At 46.3% G+C, this 17516-nt stretch overlaps 1 protein-coding gene across 1 annotated transcript in view; it reads right to left on the reverse strand.

Moving 5' to 3' along the window:
* T265_03705 (hypothetical protein) overlaps positions 1 to 17013 on the reverse strand; it is a gene marked incomplete at both ends in the record, with an annotated part of 24011 nt that extends 6998 nt beyond the window's left edge. The window contains 12 exons of the mRNA XM_009168247.1: positions 557 to 674; positions 2103 to 2195; positions 2281 to 2535; positions 4415 to 4466; positions 5770 to 5902; positions 6963 to 7092; positions 12430 to 12580; positions 14935 to 15050; positions 15100 to 15166; positions 15204 to 15358; positions 15407 to 15499; positions 16828 to 17013. Of these exons, the coding sequence (XP_009166511.1) occupies positions 557 to 674; positions 2103 to 2195; positions 2281 to 2535; positions 4415 to 4466; positions 5770 to 5902; positions 6963 to 7092; positions 12430 to 12580; positions 14935 to 15050; positions 15100 to 15166; positions 15204 to 15358; positions 15407 to 15499; positions 16828 to 17013 (1549 nt within the window). The remainder of the gene's footprint in view (positions 1 to 556; positions 675 to 2102; positions 2196 to 2280; positions 2536 to 4414; positions 4467 to 5769; positions 5903 to 6962; positions 7093 to 12429; positions 12581 to 14934; positions 15051 to 15099; positions 15167 to 15203; positions 15359 to 15406; positions 15500 to 16827) is intronic.
* Between the last annotated feature and the right edge of the window lie 503 nt (positions 17014 to 17516).

A 17516-nucleotide genomic window follows, 5' to 3' on the forward strand; every position in this document is an offset into this window, starting at 1 on the left:
CCGCTTGACAACTCACTGACAGTGCTGGATTTATGCACCAATTTACCAGCTCGCGCGTGCAATGCGCAGCTACTTACCCCCCAATCATCGGTGAACGAAACTGTGGCAGCTACAACCAGTGTACGACCAGTACGCGGTTATTACAGCTGATAATGATGATGATGACATCTGTTCGCGCAACTACATTCACCTGCATAACCGCTTCCTACACTCCCCCACTACTCGACCGATGTCACGCGTCCGTATTGCCACCAAGTGGAAGAGGGTTGCAGTGAATCAGACTAAGGGAATGTCTTAGGTACATCCAAGTCTCCAAGCATCAACCATAAGGAGCAGATATTGATCGACAGGTCTGTTTGGACAACCTACCTCGAAAATTCGATTTTCACCACCAACATCGTAATACATCAGCTCTCACAAATCTCGTGGAAGTTGAGCGCTACGACGGCGCTTCATCGTCTATGAATACCAACTAGAAGATTCTACCCACTTGCTCAATCTTCCCAGGCGTAAAGTTGAACTCCTTAAGTACAAATACAACAGCACTACTGCTTACCTTTATTGGCATCCTTGACCACTACGTCTTGAACTTCGAACAGCTTGAGAGGCAAAGGGAGTCTCCGGTTATTGCTGATCGTGTGCAAAATGCCCGGAAGCAAGGTGGTTCGGACGACCTGCAGAATACAAAACAGCATACCGAACGGGGATGAATGATTAGCAGACGTGTCGCAACTACTTACAGTGATGTGAAATTGGGGAGAGAGGGAGAGTCTAGGGCAAAGTCCTTAGAAACCTGGCCACATTCACACGTGATTTTAGGAAGGGTAGTGTGGGGTTGTGGAGCAGTTTGTTCACCAAACGTTCGACGGGAAAGGTTCATAAGACCAAAACAATGTGCATTCTGGATGGAATGCTTTCACACAAAATATATATTATCAGTTCTGGATCGTTCAGATGTAGCACCCTTTTGGTGCCTAGCTGCCATGCCACCAAGAGGAAACACGAGGGCTGGGATTCTGCCAAGTTGTCCAAGCCTAGACAGGAGAGATCGAGAAGCAGAGGTTGGGAAAGCGTTTAATGATGATGTGAATAGTGAAGATGGGAAAACGTGCGCTGGAGTCAGTAATCAGTGTCTCTTAGTCCAGAGCCGGCGACGGGTGTTATGTTGTTTCGGGGCTGTCGGCAAAATCGGTCATTCACTGAATGCAACCTGATTCGCATAGCATATGCGCTTTTGGATGTGACTGGGCCACATGCGCAAAGTCCCCTGTCGGGGTGACAATCCAGAGACGACGACTACTAAGACTGGTGAGTGGGCTTATTGCGATTTTCGGGATTCACTCCTGGACCGTTTGTACTCTGAACATGGTTAGGCAAAAAGGAACCTTTTTGGAATCTGTTAGGCGGAATTCCACACGGATCCCGCTTTACCGCTTGCACTCAGGTGCTGCTACGGTCGAGAAGTTCATCCCACGCAAGATTGGCCAAGAATTCGGGACGCTTGCCGGTCCGGCATCAAGCCGAGATCTAATTGGTCGAAAGTTTGGACCCAACAGCCAATCATGACCCAGTATTGGCTAAATGCCGGTTGCCAATGCCGCATCCAGAACGGTTCAGAAACTCCAGAAAGTTATAACCGCGTAAACTATGTATACGAAGCGCTATACAACTGTTCCTGACTTCGTTTGGGGCTTTCATATACCTTGTGTACCTTTGGTGGTTGTTTTTGACGTGAAAGCTAGCTTGGGAGGCTCAGACCGAGAACTAAGCTGAGAGGAATACCGTTATTACAGAATCCGAAGCACCTGATCTAGCATAAGTATAATCTGTGTAGTGTTAGTATGAATTCATGTGTAATTACCGGAAGCAACCGGGTTGGTTGACAGCGGTCAACCCGAAGCAAAAGAAGTAGAGTACAATAGCAATTAATGGATCAAAAGTTCGCTGGCTTAGAAAATCGCAAGCCTCCGATCACAACTGTGACATCCACATCTAACGGGTGTATACAATGAGCTGTAAGTTAATGAAAAGGTATACTAGTGAAGCGGAAGTAGACCAAAGCGATTGCGCGTTGCAACTAAGTATGAGGTCAATCGACTCACTTGAAAATCACATGTTTTCGGGTTGGAAATATGGACGGCAGGAATATCTTTGAGGTTATGGCGCAACTTGACCGAAATGTCATCCCTGGAACACTGAAGGCAAACGTAAAGAACCATTGGTGAGTGTCGAATGAATAAGGAAATGAACAGGAGAGAGAGTGTGGAGTCAAAAACGTACTAGAGAGAAACTGAGAGCCTCGGTGAAACCAGCGTGCGCGATCTCTGTGCGAATCATATCAGCAAGCCTATTGATCGGTTGTCTAAAGGCGATATTGTAGGTTTGGGGTAATTGTTCCGGAATGTTATCGTATCCGTGCGCGATAGCCACGTCCTCTACAATATCACAAGCGTGTAGAATGTCATGTCGAGTTGGCGGGATGCGTACAGACAGTAGACCGGAAGAACCAGCTGAAGAAGGACAGTGTATGGAACGCTGTAAGCTACTCGGAAGTGATGTATCAAATAGTGAGACTAAATAAGTTGTGTGTTAAGGAACTATTCAGGTTGAACGTATTCGGACGACCATACACAAAGAGGAAGAGAGACAGAAATATTCAATGGCATTCAGTCCGGCCTTAGGAGCTTGGCATGGTCCTACGTGATACAAGGTAGATAAATATGCCAAGAAAAGAGCGAAACTGGTCGTGGGCTGTCGAGGAATTTTCAGCAACCTTATGAGTAGTGCATTACGAATATACATGTATCGCGATATCTCGAATATCGTAGCGACTGAGACCTGAGGCGGCCTGGTGCAGCACATCCAGTTGCTTGGAAAGATCACAAACGAAAGGCTCAGCTGGGTTCCAGGTCCCTCGCGAAACCAAATTAGTTTGTAAATGAGTGTTTTTCGATAAATATTTCATAAATACTGTCCAAAAACGGTGCTTCAAGTGTGTTATCTAACATTCATAAACCTTACGTAGGAGATAAAGTGTCTTCGACATTTTTGAAGACCAATGAAGAGAGATACATCAGAAAATTAATACTACAGAGTACAAAACATGACAACGGCGATAAACCAAAGCGCCAAATGATTACTTACACAATGAACGAGGGGATTTCGCAGACTGATTGGTTCCTGAAGGTGACCGGTGTCCTGTGATTGCAGTGGTAATCAGACCCATCCGATTGAGCAAATGGATAACTTCTTTCTCGGCAAATTGTGTTCCAAGTATTCGGTTGATATAGTCAATACTCACCACTTCGTCCCGATAGTCTAGACGCTAAGCAAGTAGATGAAGTCGATGAAGAGTCTAGGTTACGATGAGTGCGGCAGTGAGAAATGAAGTTGTGGACCAATCTAGCGGAAATTGTCAAACTATCGTACCGCAATAAAGAGCGAGCGAGAGATGAGACCGTTCAGCTGTAACACTCTTCCGGCGCCTGGCTGTCATGCCACACGAAGAAAACATGAGGGCTGGGATACTGTCAGGTTGCCCAAGCCTAGACAGGGGAAGTCGAGAGGCAGAGGTCGGCTTCGAACCACGGACCTTCCAGTCAGTAAGTTCGCGCTCCAACCACTTGATCCATCTCGCCCCCAATAACGAGCGATTTGCCTGTGTAGCCGTAAGGAACTAGTAAGATGCACCAACAGGATGGGAAATTACGATGCCCAGTACATGCAAATGTAACGGAAACAGTTGGACACAACCAGCAAGTATTGCGGCGGTTGCCGTTATATTTCGACTACTACTGGATGTAAGTGGCTTCGCAGAAAGACAAAACTTGGCGAGAGGAAACAGCCCACACACTATCCTGTGCACTCACAAAGTGGTTACATCCCTATATACAACTCAGTACATACGCCAAAAACTCAACTACCAATAGACGTTCATTCAACGGCCAGGCTTTCGATCAGGATCCCAAGCTGATCTAAAGGAAGAATAATTCACACGACGAATGAAACACCAATCGGAGAATTCGGCACTCGAGAAGCAAGTCAACTGACGCAATAGCCTGTCTAGGTGAAGGATAACCTCATTACTGATCAGTCGATCGTGTTCGAACGGTTTAAACTGCCAGCCGGGAGGTCGCGGCTTCGGAACTGTTGATGATTCCTTATAAGGAGGAAACCGCTGAGCGATGTTTATCAGCCATTCTGAATAGGTTGGCGTAACTCACTAGACGAGATTTCCATTAAAAACTCCAAGATATCTTTACATTACCAACAGATTACCTGAGAAAACCAAAGCAGATGGCTAAACCAGGACCGATAATCAAGTCAGGCATACCAAAATCAGTGGATTGTAGGTGTGAGACAGAAGATCAACGATGTCTGAAATTAGACAGTAAAAGTAAAAAACAAGACTTACAGGGAACAAGTGATGACTATCGTCATGTTGGATAACCAGGACCGGTTCTACCCTGTGAGAGGAGTTTTAGAGAAAAGCATTGGGTGAGGGGATGATAACGGATTGTCGACAACGTTCGTCTGTCCGCAGCTTACTTGAGACCTACACGGGTCACAGAGATTTGCACCACAGATGCGTAATAACTCTCATAGACTATGGCCAACTTTTCACTGTCCAGTAGCTGGGACAACAAATCCTATGTCAGTAGTGAACGCGGGGCCTGTACGGCACTTCCAACCAAGGTCACAGGCCAAACACACGAGCACGACCAACCTCAGCGTCACTTGCTGGTTAGTGTCAGAGCTGAAGACAATAGTTGTACGGGGGAAATGAAACCGCTTCCCGCCCTTCAGTCCTGAGCAAGTCGAAAAACGAGTTTACCCATAAATTACAACGTTGAGGTGGTCCACCGGTGTCGTGTGCTGCAAACCGCCGTGCAACTCCTATGTCGGTCCTTGGCTTCCTGCTGCGTCCACTATTGTACGTCAAAATGCACGGTAGCTTGAGACAGACCCTTACTAGGACAAAGAAGGATTATTACAACTGTATTTATACGGTCATCACAGAATGTTCCACAGGGTTGCGCTAGAGCCTTCGTAAGGGGGCGGGAAACATCGAAATAAAGATGTTCGATCCAGATAAGCTAACATTCTGACTAATTAGGGCATGCTTCCGCCTAGCCCGTAGCTAGCACGTGACACATCGGTCCAATCGCAGTGATGTTCGGTTATTGAAAGCGGCTGGCCTCCGAACAACCGGTGAGAGATGAATAAAAGTCTCGAATAGGCGCTCGCCTCTGAGTACAGTTTACCGTACCTCAGATCAATGAAAGCCGGACGGACAAGTCGCTCACTACCCACAATGCCCATACCAGCAAACACGTACAAATTCGAGAAGTTGGACTTACAATGAGAGCAAAAATTATTTTGATTGTGACGGCCGATAAACCACTGCTTCAATATGCACAAGGTCGGAAACGTTAGGAGTAAAAGCGTCAGTGGTTTCTGGTCCGTCACAGGATTGTCCACGGTTGAGTATTTTGTTAACGAAATCCCCGGAGCACCAGAAAGTCCAAAAAAGCTGTCGCAAGAAAAACTGAATTAACGAGGAAGAATAGGCTCAGGATGGGCTACCCGATGATCCTACAAAGATTCTGTGAGTCTGTCATGAGCGGTCCTAGGAATCGCAAATTATCCCAAACAACCGGCAACTAAAATACTACGTCAAAACATTGGACATAATCCTTAAAAGCTCATAGGAAGCCAACTGTCGAAACACTGACACAGAGATATTACTACAAAAGCCTGGGTACTTACGTGAATTGTGGGTCACAGTATTCAGAGAACATTGTGACTAGCGTGTCGAGGACAATAGAAGCTTTGTGCAAGTCGGTGGCCGTTGCTTCGATGAAAATGTTCCGAGTTTTGAGAGTCACACGACTGTGTTCACCTGTGCAGAGATGATGGGATATTGTAAAGACGGGTACATCTCATGGTGAGAAGACAGAGGGGTGGCCCCATAACAATGATGGAAAACGCAGTTTCGTTGGACTGTATGCCGGCGCCTAGGTCGACCCTGACGATGTCAGTCAGTCACAAGAACTGTCAGCTAACTAGGTGAATATAGCTTGTGGCATACTCTCGCCGTATGTGGCGCGAGAGGGAATCAAGCAGTGGTAGAAGAAAATGACCTCAGGCACCATAGCGCAATTGTGCTGATCTAGGGTTCCTCTTGTGGAAAAAGATTGTAAGGGGTCCAGACGTATGAAGTTTTGTGCTCCATACTCCGGCGAACCCTCTCTTCATACGGCCTTAAAAATGAGTTATGAGTTATGCTACTCAGAGCAGAAAGTAGATAAGACCATGGAAGCAACTGCTTTCGGATGATGGCGCTTTAATCGCTATCACGCATAACCGACGACCGAACGGTTGGATTGTCATGAACCATCACTCAAGCGTTCACGATTCACTTAGTCAGAGCGACCGCGGTGCAACAGGACCCGGACTGCATTTGTACCAGTTGAGTCTCGCTCTTCGAGGCTCTTCTATCGTGCACGGTTCGTGTCCGACTGACGGAGAGATGATCAACTATTCGCCCAGTCTATTTAGCGTGTAGCTTCAATGGGAATCATGACAAGCATAGACACCGGTATGCTACCTGAGCACTCTTGTCCAAATATGGCAGAGTTGGCCTACAGACCTCCTGGTTAGGAGCTCGCGCCTGGGCGCCTCGAACGGAAGAAAGTATTCCTGACTTTAACATTGTGGTAGCTGCTTCGGTGTGTCAGAGAGTTTGCGCGTGTGCGTGTCCGGTCGTCGTTCCACCATCGATCTGACATGTGACTTGAGTGGCTGATTGGATGTGTGTCCGATTGGTTGGCTCGCGTGAGCGCTGTGGGTTGACTGGATATGTGACTCAGTTGTTTTGCTTGCCTGCCACGAAAGCGGGCCAGTTTGGCCGCGTGTACCCAATACACCCGTGTCCGTACTTACGTGTTCTTCTGACTTACTGTGAATTACAATAAACGTACCATTGATGATCGGAGGCATTGAAAGCACCGTTCCATTAGCGTCTGTGATCACCGGATACACTGGCTTGTCCTGTATGATTGGAAGGTAGGGCTTCAAATGACTGTCTGTCTGTAAACCAAAAGGGAAATAAATGTAAATGGATGTGTGAAAACGGCAGGCACAAAAGTGCAACAAGAATCCAAATTTCGGGTCTTGCGTGCGACAAGGCCGAAAACAGTGAGATATAAAAGACGTATCTGTGATCTCTCTAACCGCCGTGGCTAGGCTACTCAACAGACTACGGCGTTGGATTTTGTGTACTAACAGTCTTACCCTAAGGTGACACAGCCCTATGATGAAACAAAAAAAAGTTGCACAGTAATCCCCGAATGGATACTGTTACCAGGAATGTATCTTTGGTCTCTCATGTGGAGAATTCCATTGAGAAGATAACTTTATTAGCAAAAAATTGCAGAGAGTGCGTGAGAAACAACAGACTTTTATTGCCCAGCTGTACAATTTGTCTTCCTAGAGGATCTTTGAGTGAAAAGGTTGGTAAGTGACGAAAACCGGTGCAGCAAAATATCGTCCGATTGACCTCACCTTTAAAGGCAATGTTTCTTCGACGAATAAAATCTAGTTTGAATAGACGATGCTGGGTGCTGTTGCCTACGACGCACGCACAATTGCTTGTGAGCCGGAACCTAAGACACAACTCAAAAATACGGCTTTGGGACCAGTCACAAAGAGAATGGACCTTACCGTGGTGCGATGGTTTGTGTGCCTCCTTGACCCATTCAAAAATACGCTTTGGGACCAGTCACAAAGAGAAAGGAACCTTACGTGGTGCGATGGTTTGTGTGCCTCCTTGACCCATAGAACTATACGGGGTAGTGTCCATGAGACACTCACAGAACTGCTCATACCAGCTAGGTCGATGGTTAGCAGTATCCCTCGCCTCCAGTTTGGAAGTAAGAACACGTGTGACCACTTGTTCTACAAAAACTGAAGTGCACTTGAATTTCCCGCCAAAAGCCTCTGACTTGTGGTCAGGCTTCTGAGCCAAGGGCTTTAGGTCGAGGACACTAATCGTCCTCCTGTCTAAGTCTGGGTGCCCTGATAGTATGCCAACTCACGTACAACCATGATACTTACAACTAAGAATACTTCCATACCACATCAACCGTCGCGTGATGTCAACAGCCGGATCGCATCATTTTCTGCAAACAACAGGGCGTGTAAGCCAAGACACATCACTGCTGACGCCTCGCTTCTTACAGTTTCACGCTTCCCCACTTCTAGACTACCCCACCTAGATTTGAATACTCTCTCCGCAAGTCACAGCACTAAGACCGACCGTTTTGCTCGCCATGCATCATACTTAGATGCAGATTCTGTACGTCCGACTTCAGTGACAACCCTAAACATTTCGCAGTCTGTCTTAAAACCCCGAAAGCCTATCTACTTAGTTGCATTTAATGTCCGCAAATGGAAGCAAGCAGGATAACAGGTGGTTGTTGCTCGTACGCTGGATTCCCTCTGCAGTGATGTATAATGTCTATCAAGCGTGCAAGCGTGGGTGTTATACTCAGTGACCAAGCGGAGGCGTGTCGACTAGATTGGAGACCCGTTGACTGTCTTCTCTGTGCGGTTCGTTTGGCGACATCTGTGACAGAATCTCGAGAAAGCGAGAACCATCGCACCCTGTTTATTGTGTCGGCTAACGACCCAATGGACTGTAGCTCTGAATCCGTCAAAGACAGTTTCTATGACGCTCTGGGCGCTCTTTTACAATGGTTTGAAGACTGAGATATCGCCTTGGTTGCTGGTGACATGAAGACTCAGGTAGGTAGACTAAACGATGTTGAGACCCAATTGGGTGGACGTCTCGGGTTGGATACGAGACGCATGAACAGTGGAGATCACTTGTGTGCGCCAATCACAGACTGTTCATTTGCAATACGAACTACCGAATAGCTGAAATCACTTGACAACGTGGTGCCAACTGACAAACTAGTCCCAAACCCAAGCAGACCACATTGCCATCAATTATCGGTGGTGAGGGTAGATCAATGTCCGCCGTGCGTTCTGGAACGCCGGCGTGGACCCCGACCACGCACTTGTTTCGCTGCTGCTTTTCAGATCTACGGGAAACGCACATTGATTGGCCATCGAGAAGCTTGTGAACAAATAATCGGCTTCCCGAACACCTGCCAGAAGGTCCGATAGTGGATATAAGCGGACCAAATAGCTTCATGGACCCGAAAGGTTATATAAATAGATGCAAAGATGCTAGAAACGTCTGCAAGATGTTCCATTTGATTCGTTCGACTGGATCTCGGAAACCTCTTGTCAGCGGAACAGAATGGCTCTCTGATACCCGGAAGAGCAGAACGTTGGATCCGCTGGGCATAGTACTTCGAAAAGCAATTCAGTTGGCCACCTGCTACCTCCAATCTGGAATTCTGGCTGTCAACAGAAAAGTGGAATGTGAATATGGAGCACCTTCAACCTGAGAAATGTCCGAAAGTACACGGATACTCGAACGTTATCGTGCTCAAGGTCTTGGCGACCTTTCACCTGCTTTGTTCAAGGATGGTGGTGGACTTCTCAACCAGTACCTGTCTAGTCTATTTAGGTCTATCTGGGAAAAAGAGAAGGCTCCAGACTACTGGAGTGAATCGACAGTAGTGTCCATTTTCAAATAGGGTACTCGCAGTGAATGTAGTAACCACAGGGTTGTTAGTTTGATGCCTGTTGTGACACAGTTTCTGGCGTCATTGATTCTTTGTCATCTTACGGTGGTGCGCAAACCCATGACTCGTGAGAATTGAGCGGGATTTCGACCTCGTAGAGGTGGCGTTGTCCACATCTTCACACTCCGTCAGGTGTTAGAGCAACGTCATATGTATAGACGACCCACAATCTTCGTATCCCTTGACTTCAAGAGTGCGTTCGATTCTGTCGATCGGTCAGTGCTGTTAACTACACTTACTCAACAGAAGTGTGGGGACATATTCACACTGTGGTCAAATTTGGCGAGATCAGACTGGAACCCGGTGTTTTCAGATAAATTAGTGAATGCCGTAGACCAAATAACCGCTCCAGCATTGGAGTCGATTCTGGGAAAATACGAAAATGCTCTCTGAATAAGACTTTTATCAACCTGAGACACCGGTCACATAACTGACTTAATGGCCTTGTGTCGCATCAACTGACGCGGTTCATTCGATGGCTTGGAAATCAGTCCACTCCCACTCGGTATTCAGGCAAGCAAACGAGTCGAGTCAACCAGTCACCTTACCGAATGGTCAAGCGGAAGATCTTCTCGTCCGTATAGGCAACGCCAAATGGGACTGTGTGCACTTACACGAAGCCGCAAATAATGCGTCGCTTTTCAAATGGTGTTCACGTTTAATTGTAGGAAGCTGACGTTTTCGAGTCGATGAGATCTATAGACTTGAAATCTACAGTCCCTGGTTTCTGCTACATATATTGGAAGCACAGAAGACGAATAGGTTCTAATGGTTCTATCAGGGAACGCTGTCAGGTCTTTCCGATATTACTAAATGCTTGCGCCTTCAATGGTTAGGATACATCGTGCGTAAGCTTGTTAGGACATCAGGTCTACACAACAGAGAATTTGTCCAACCTCCACCACTGTCTTGTGCACAAAGGCTTTACCGTTTCATAGGCCATCTGAAAGATTGGGAACTTTATAGTTGGTAGGCAGGAATTCACGCGGATCCCACTACACCGCATGTCTTTAGGCGCTGCTACGGCCGAGAAGCCTCGCCCGCTCGAGGTTGGCCCAGAATTCGGGACGTTTGCCGGTCTGGCATCAAGACGAGATCTGGTTGGTCAACAATCTGGACCCAACAGCCAATCATGACCCAGTATTGGCCAAATGCCGGTTGCCAATGGCGCATCCAGGATGCGTCGGAAATTCCAGAAAGTTATAACCGCTTACGCTATATATAAGAAGCGCTGTACAACTGTTCTTGACTACGTTTTGAGCGTTAATAAACTTGTGCACCTTTGGTGGTTGCTTTGACGTGGACACTAAGCTTGGGAGGCTCAGACCGAGAACTAAGCTGAGGAAAATACCGTTACTACAATAGTAGGACTGATTTTTGATGTCTCGTCACTCACGTCATTTACGCGTGGCAATCAAAATGAAAATAAATAAATTTGCTCGCCGATTCAGCAGTAGGGGGCGAGATGGATCAAGTGGTTAGAGCGCAAATTTACTGACCGGAAGGTCCGTGGTTCGAACCCGACCCCTGCCACTCGACTTCCGCTATCTAGGCTTGGGCGACCTGACAGTATCCCAGCCCTCGTGACTCCTTCGTGTGGAATGGCAGCTAGGCCCTGAAAGGGTGCTACGGCTGGACGATTTCGGCAGTAGATCAAGGCCCGTGGGTAGCAGCGATGCGCGATATTAGTAGAGCCCTCGCTCCAGGAGATAGTCGCAGCAATTCTGCAGCGACGATAGTATGTTAACTTGTCATCCGGAAGCGACATCCACAATGCTGTAGTGAGCCAAATACCGTTTTTTTGGTTCTGAAATTTCACTACCGCGAAGGCGTGCTTGATCACCAATACCGCCGAAGTGTTACTTGTGTCTAGTGGGAACACCGGATTCGAAGTACCAACATGAATTGTGCGAGACAAACGAGCTGATTAGGATAGATGCATTAAATGTCACAGGACTCTGCCTCGCAAAACCGTTCTTATTTATGCATATTCTAGGTGGACATAGCGCAAGATATGCCAGACAGTGAACCGACAGCGAAAAACCCTTACTAGAAAGCACAGACAGACAGAAAAAATAGTTAAGGACGCTGTAATACATGACCCAGTCAATTGCGCTCGTCCCTGAATCTGGGCTATTTACACGAACCCTCGGCTCATTGATTCCCAAATAAGTAGCACAACATATTGTGGGTCGTTCTAACTGGACCCAGCACATTAAATTGTCACCCTTCTTCCAGAAAAACTTTTCTTCTAAATCATCATTTATCTATGGGAAAACTGATCAAGAAGGTTATACGATTCTCACATAATCTATGGTTTCATTTGGGGTTGAAAATCATGAAGAGGAAGAGGAGGATGAACCCATTGAGAGAACAGACGTTGTGAACCTGCCAGTTTCAGTTATTTTCAGTATGACGTACATCACTATCGCGCTTACCAACGACAGCGATCTGTATGGAACTAGGCAAACTATGGTGGAACGAGTTGAGATAACTTGCAAGGTTCATCGGATGCTGTGGGCAGTGAGCACCGCACAACAATGATAGCAACTGAGTTTCTGTTAGGCTACCTGGCAACGATGGCGCTAAGCAAATTTAGTATATACGAGTAAATTCACACGCCACACTCGGGAGGCAGGGGTTCGAGCACATGTAACCGGTTGCTCATTTCTTATTTTGCGACCCTACGAAAAAAAAACAAGAAACTGACCGAATAGAGTTCCATGAGTTCTGGAGCAGTGTATGCTTGGGTTTTATTCAGTGGGATAAAACGGATCTCCTCAGGCGGTTTTGCATCGTACACAAACGGAGGTGACAAGCTGTCAAAGTCGTGTGTCCCAATGGCTACCAGAGAGCGCTTCCTATAAAATAGGGAGAAAAAATGTAAGTGCGCAGCACTAGAAACCTTCATCTTACAGAAAGTCCTGGAGAGAACCTGTTTTGCTGTTTGGTCTCTGTCGTTTAAACCTCTCCTACTGGGAAAGCCTGGTAGCCATGGGGGAAGGATATTACGTCCCCGAAGTGCTACAACCGCCGTACGAGTAGTCACTTTCCACACGTTCACGTTTCATCAGCTAGCTAAAGCAAAATGGGTGACGTTCTATTCGTTCAAAACAAACCAAGACAAGACATTTGGTCGCCACATCATGGCAGCTAATGACATCTGTTTGAACTGCACCAGGACAGTGATGTGACTATACTGGAGGTTTCACGATAGTGCCCAAAAACGGTCAAGATTGTGCACCTCAGCCAAGCAAGACAAAGTAATCACAGATTTACGGATGCAGACCTTGCTGACTATCGTACCTTATGGTTGGTAAGTGAGAAGAATAGACTAATAAAACATTAAATGGAAGTCCAAGAGTCCAGAGGAAGATTGCTCATATAAGGAAATGTTAATCCAAAGAACTAGGTGAAATCTAGGAGCTTAATTTGAGCAAAAACAACAGCAACTTAAATAACCCTACTATTTTCCGCGAAATACTAACAACTTATTCATATGATAGTTAAGACTGTTTTCGAAATTTGTGCTTCCGTAGCTCTCTTCTATCCTGGTTTCGTTTTGCGATGAGTCTCCAAATAAGCAGTACTTCCGAGTGCGAAACGGTTTGAGGGCACTCAAATGGCGTGACCGGACAAATGTACCCAAGTATGACCCTTAATGCTCTACATGATTGGGTACATGTCACCAACAGAGAGGAAGAGACCACTAAGCTAAGAAGTGAATATCATCAGCACCACTACACACAAAATCACGGATCAAACTGACACATCCAGCCACAGAACCGCTTTCGAAATGGAAGATCAGTTCACCGTAATTCTGAGCACGCTGCGTTGTACGTAGCTCATACTTCTCAAAAATCCAAACCAAAGGGAAAATAAATGATCTTCTAGGCATGGTCTTTCAAACAAACGTCAACGGCGTCCCCAATCGTCGTTCAGCTGTAGCGGCCTTTTAGTGAATAGCTGCCATGTCACCCGAAAGAGGCATAGTGTCCACAATAACGCTCCGAAATTCAGTTGGAAAATAATTAGCCATTGAGAAGCGTCCCTGGCCGGGTGCACGGTGTGATATCGGTTGCACCAAACACAACCACACCTTACACAGTCGCACTCAACACTTCAGTCCAAGGTGGCTAGACAATGTATTAAACATGCCAAGTTACCAGTGACCTAGAACAGCGTTTTCTGTGTCCGTTTCAGAGTAACGAAAACTTAGGGGTGGACATAATGTAACATGGAAAAATGGAATAAAGGATATTACCAAAAGAATGGGTGCTGTTCGCCTTCCAGGTTGGAAAGACACTTGGCTGGAGGCAGCGAAAAAATTACGGCTAACCGAAAGTGACCGCCCTTTTCGCCAGTTTCTATCCAGGCTGCCTGAATGAGCGTTGGAGATATAGGAATCACATATATTTGTGGTAGGCTGACTACTTTTGTTCCTTCCAGTAAAGGATCCCATTTAAATTGACTGACATGTTCGTAAGTTAGTGAAGGGCCTGTGTTCTGCTCTAGTGTTGTTGTCAATGCTGGTGACGATGATGATCGCATATTCTTGTGGTAAGCTGCACATCGTTATACGCCATTGTGAATTCGATACGACAAACAGGCCGCTTTCGGTAGACGACGAGAATGACTGAGCACCTTCCGCACACGACCAACGCGACAAAATTCGTCGAGGTTAAAGAGGTGCTAAAGGGATATGCGCTGTAACGAAATACAGTGCCCAACTGTCCGAAACTTTAACATGACGCATATGAACGTAAAAAAGCTGATCAAAAAGATACGCTTAGTTGCTAATTCGCTGATACCAGCACCGAAAATCAAATAGCTAATGTGGCCTGTGTAAGGAATTACAATCGGTGAGGAAAAGACAAAAGTTGTGAAAGCAAACACGCAACGAAAGGTGAAGATGACGGTACGAAGAGTGATCAAAACTTCCATTTCCAATTGTAGATAGTAAACGGTCAGAAGACGGCACTCCGATAGAGTTGATGCTTCTCTAAAGGCTCCACCAGTTTACTGCACAACTTTCATTTAGTGATTTTCCCCTTTGGATTCGATCCTATCCACTGGCCCAATGATCCCACTCATTTTCGCGCTCCCAAGCGTACGCAGAAAGGTGATGTTGTATGAACTCACTGCCATGATTTTTGGGCAATGTACAGTTTAAACGGATACAGAATATTTGTCACCGGACAATATAAACGGATACCTGCAAATGTTTTGATGGAGCTTTTCTTGAAGATCAATGAGACTGTTAAAGCTCGCCTCGTCCAGCTTGACATTTCGTAGCAATGCAGCAACAACAAAAGGTCGTACGCTCTGAGTCTGGAGATTAGAGGAACACAAAATATTGAAATCAAATGAAGACGCCTACCGCCGGTCGAACAGACAACTGGATCGGTGCGTTCACTGTTAACCGTTTGAAATTTGGGACCATAATTCTACCAAGAAATATGAGGATAAAAGGTGTGCACTTACTCCCCATTGAATACCTTCAGTGCCCTACAGAGTCCTTCGGGGCATAAGATATCGTATCGGTTGGCAGGGACCTCTACTTTGTAAATTTTATCGGAACTGAAGTCTTTGGCACGGTCTTGTCCCTGTTCACGAGCAACGAGCTCCTGCTCTGAAGTCTGGATAAAAGGAGAAACAGTAGTGCATAAGGGAAAAATAGGACTTACAATTTCATCAAGCTCCAAGCCGAACTGGAAGCACAACTCCTCAAACTCATCATCAGCTAAAAAAATGGAATTATTGGCAGAAGCGGATAGTAGCTACAGTAATATTTCCCCAGTCGCTGATATAACACATCTCCCGGTATGGAAACGATAGGCATAGTAGAACGATCAGGTACCAAAAACGACCGGGAGAAAAAACTGGTTGGATTTTACCTATAGTGGAAAGAAGGTATGGAACAACAAGTGTGGCGGTAGTGATCTTATTAACTAGACATGATAAATGAAAGGAACACGCACATACTTCAACGAACAGCAGTTTGTCAGAATGAGAATCAGTCGTCGCCACATAAAACCGATACTCAATTCTCCAGTTTGCCTGCTCAATTCAATTCAGCAGATCATCTATAAACCGTGTACCATAGGCACATTGGTTACAGCTGCTAGAGCTTCAATCCCGAAAAATGGGAGAGTGTGGGGAATACAGCCAAGCCTTGGAGGCCATGACATATTCAGTTTGTTCGAAAATTGGAGGCGACGGATTCGATGCAGGAGGCCATCTCCAGACGAAATCCTGCCAATCATGAAGGGCCCTTTTCTAGCACGAAGCACTGAATTAAAACTAAAACAGATTTCAGTAATCTCGGTTTGCCTCGCTGACGATCTGTTTGTGTCCGTAGCCTCCCAACACTGAAAACATTTAGTATTTTGCTTAGACCAGCAAGAAATACATATATCTTAGTGATAGAAATACCCCGGTCAGCGGACTAAATGCAGAAGATTGACAGTCGACTCGAAGTTGTTGTTTACAATACAAACAACGAACAGTGACTTTTTCAGTTACACGGTTAACATCGTTCGTTTCTAACCAGTACAAAGTTTCGGCACAATCACCAGCACCGCTCACTACCACCATCTTCACCCACAACACAATATCGGTGATCAACAATGATAGTTTGACGCTGGAGGCCACAGTTTATTTGCATGACTTACTGCGGAGAAGAGAATACAGATGGGTTGAGAAGAGGCTTAGTGTTAGCTTACCGCGATCATTCCTAGTTGCTTACACCTGCAAATATATATTCAAACAATACGAATAGAAACTAGGAACACGAATGCCGCTGACATCGACTGGCAGCGATAGCTTTCAGCATATTCAACCATATACACGGGGGAAAGGTGGACTCTATCCCGGATGGCGAGTCGGGCCGACAGTACCCAAACTTTTCATAGTTGATTCCATTTCCCTCTGACAATTGAAGGTTGGACATGAAGGAGACTAACACTGCCTTCGGCAAATCCTGATTCAGGATGCACAATGCATGGTTGAACCACCGACGATTATGGTACAAAGCACATGCCAGAGCTTCGATTCAGTCGTTTTTCAGCCCACAAATCGTGCACTGAAGTGCAGTAGCTCCACCTACCACATCTTCGTTCTCCACTGATACGGAGACTGGGGGAGGCGATGGCTCAATCAGTTCACTGACCACAACTGTCGCTGTTTGTCCTGTATGGAAGGAACGAGGTATGCAAGGAAGGTGATAGCGTTGATGCAAGAGAGCGATTTGCTGCGTGACATGTATATCAGGGTCTCGTCCAGCGACTCCCATCCACAAAGACAGTAGTCAGCGACGCGTCTGTAGACTGATGAGGGCTTTCATGCTTCGTTGCCAAGCCGAGGAGCGACCGCCTCTAAAGTGTCCCCATACGATAAAACCTCCTAGCGTACTTCGACAGTATTGGTCTGACGTTCCCACTAGATCGCGCAACGCTTCGGAAGCACCAATGGACAAACACAAATCTCTGAAGATCTTCCGGGCGCAGCATCCACGTTTCTGATCCGTAAATTGAAACAGATCGGACCGCGGCATCGTGCACCTCTGGTGGTAAAGCCGGTGTCACAGTAGCGCTACAAATTTGAAACGCTAACAGACGCTATCCTGGTCGTCCCGGTTCGAGAAGTGATTTCGAGTCACCAGTTGGATGCTGGAATAGACGAACGTATCCACATCCACCGGTTCACTTGAAACCATGAGGTATGGTCTGCTTTTCACTTATCCGTCTTGCAATAACGATTTAAACTTCACAGGGGCTAAGCGCACACCAAACTGTG

This window comes from Opisthorchis viverrini, assembly GCF_000715545.1.
Source record: "Opisthorchis viverrini unplaced genomic scaffold opera_v5_53, whole genome shotgun sequence".
Lineage (NCBI taxonomy): Eukaryota > Metazoa > Platyhelminthes > Trematoda > Opisthorchiida > Opisthorchiidae > Opisthorchis > Opisthorchis viverrini.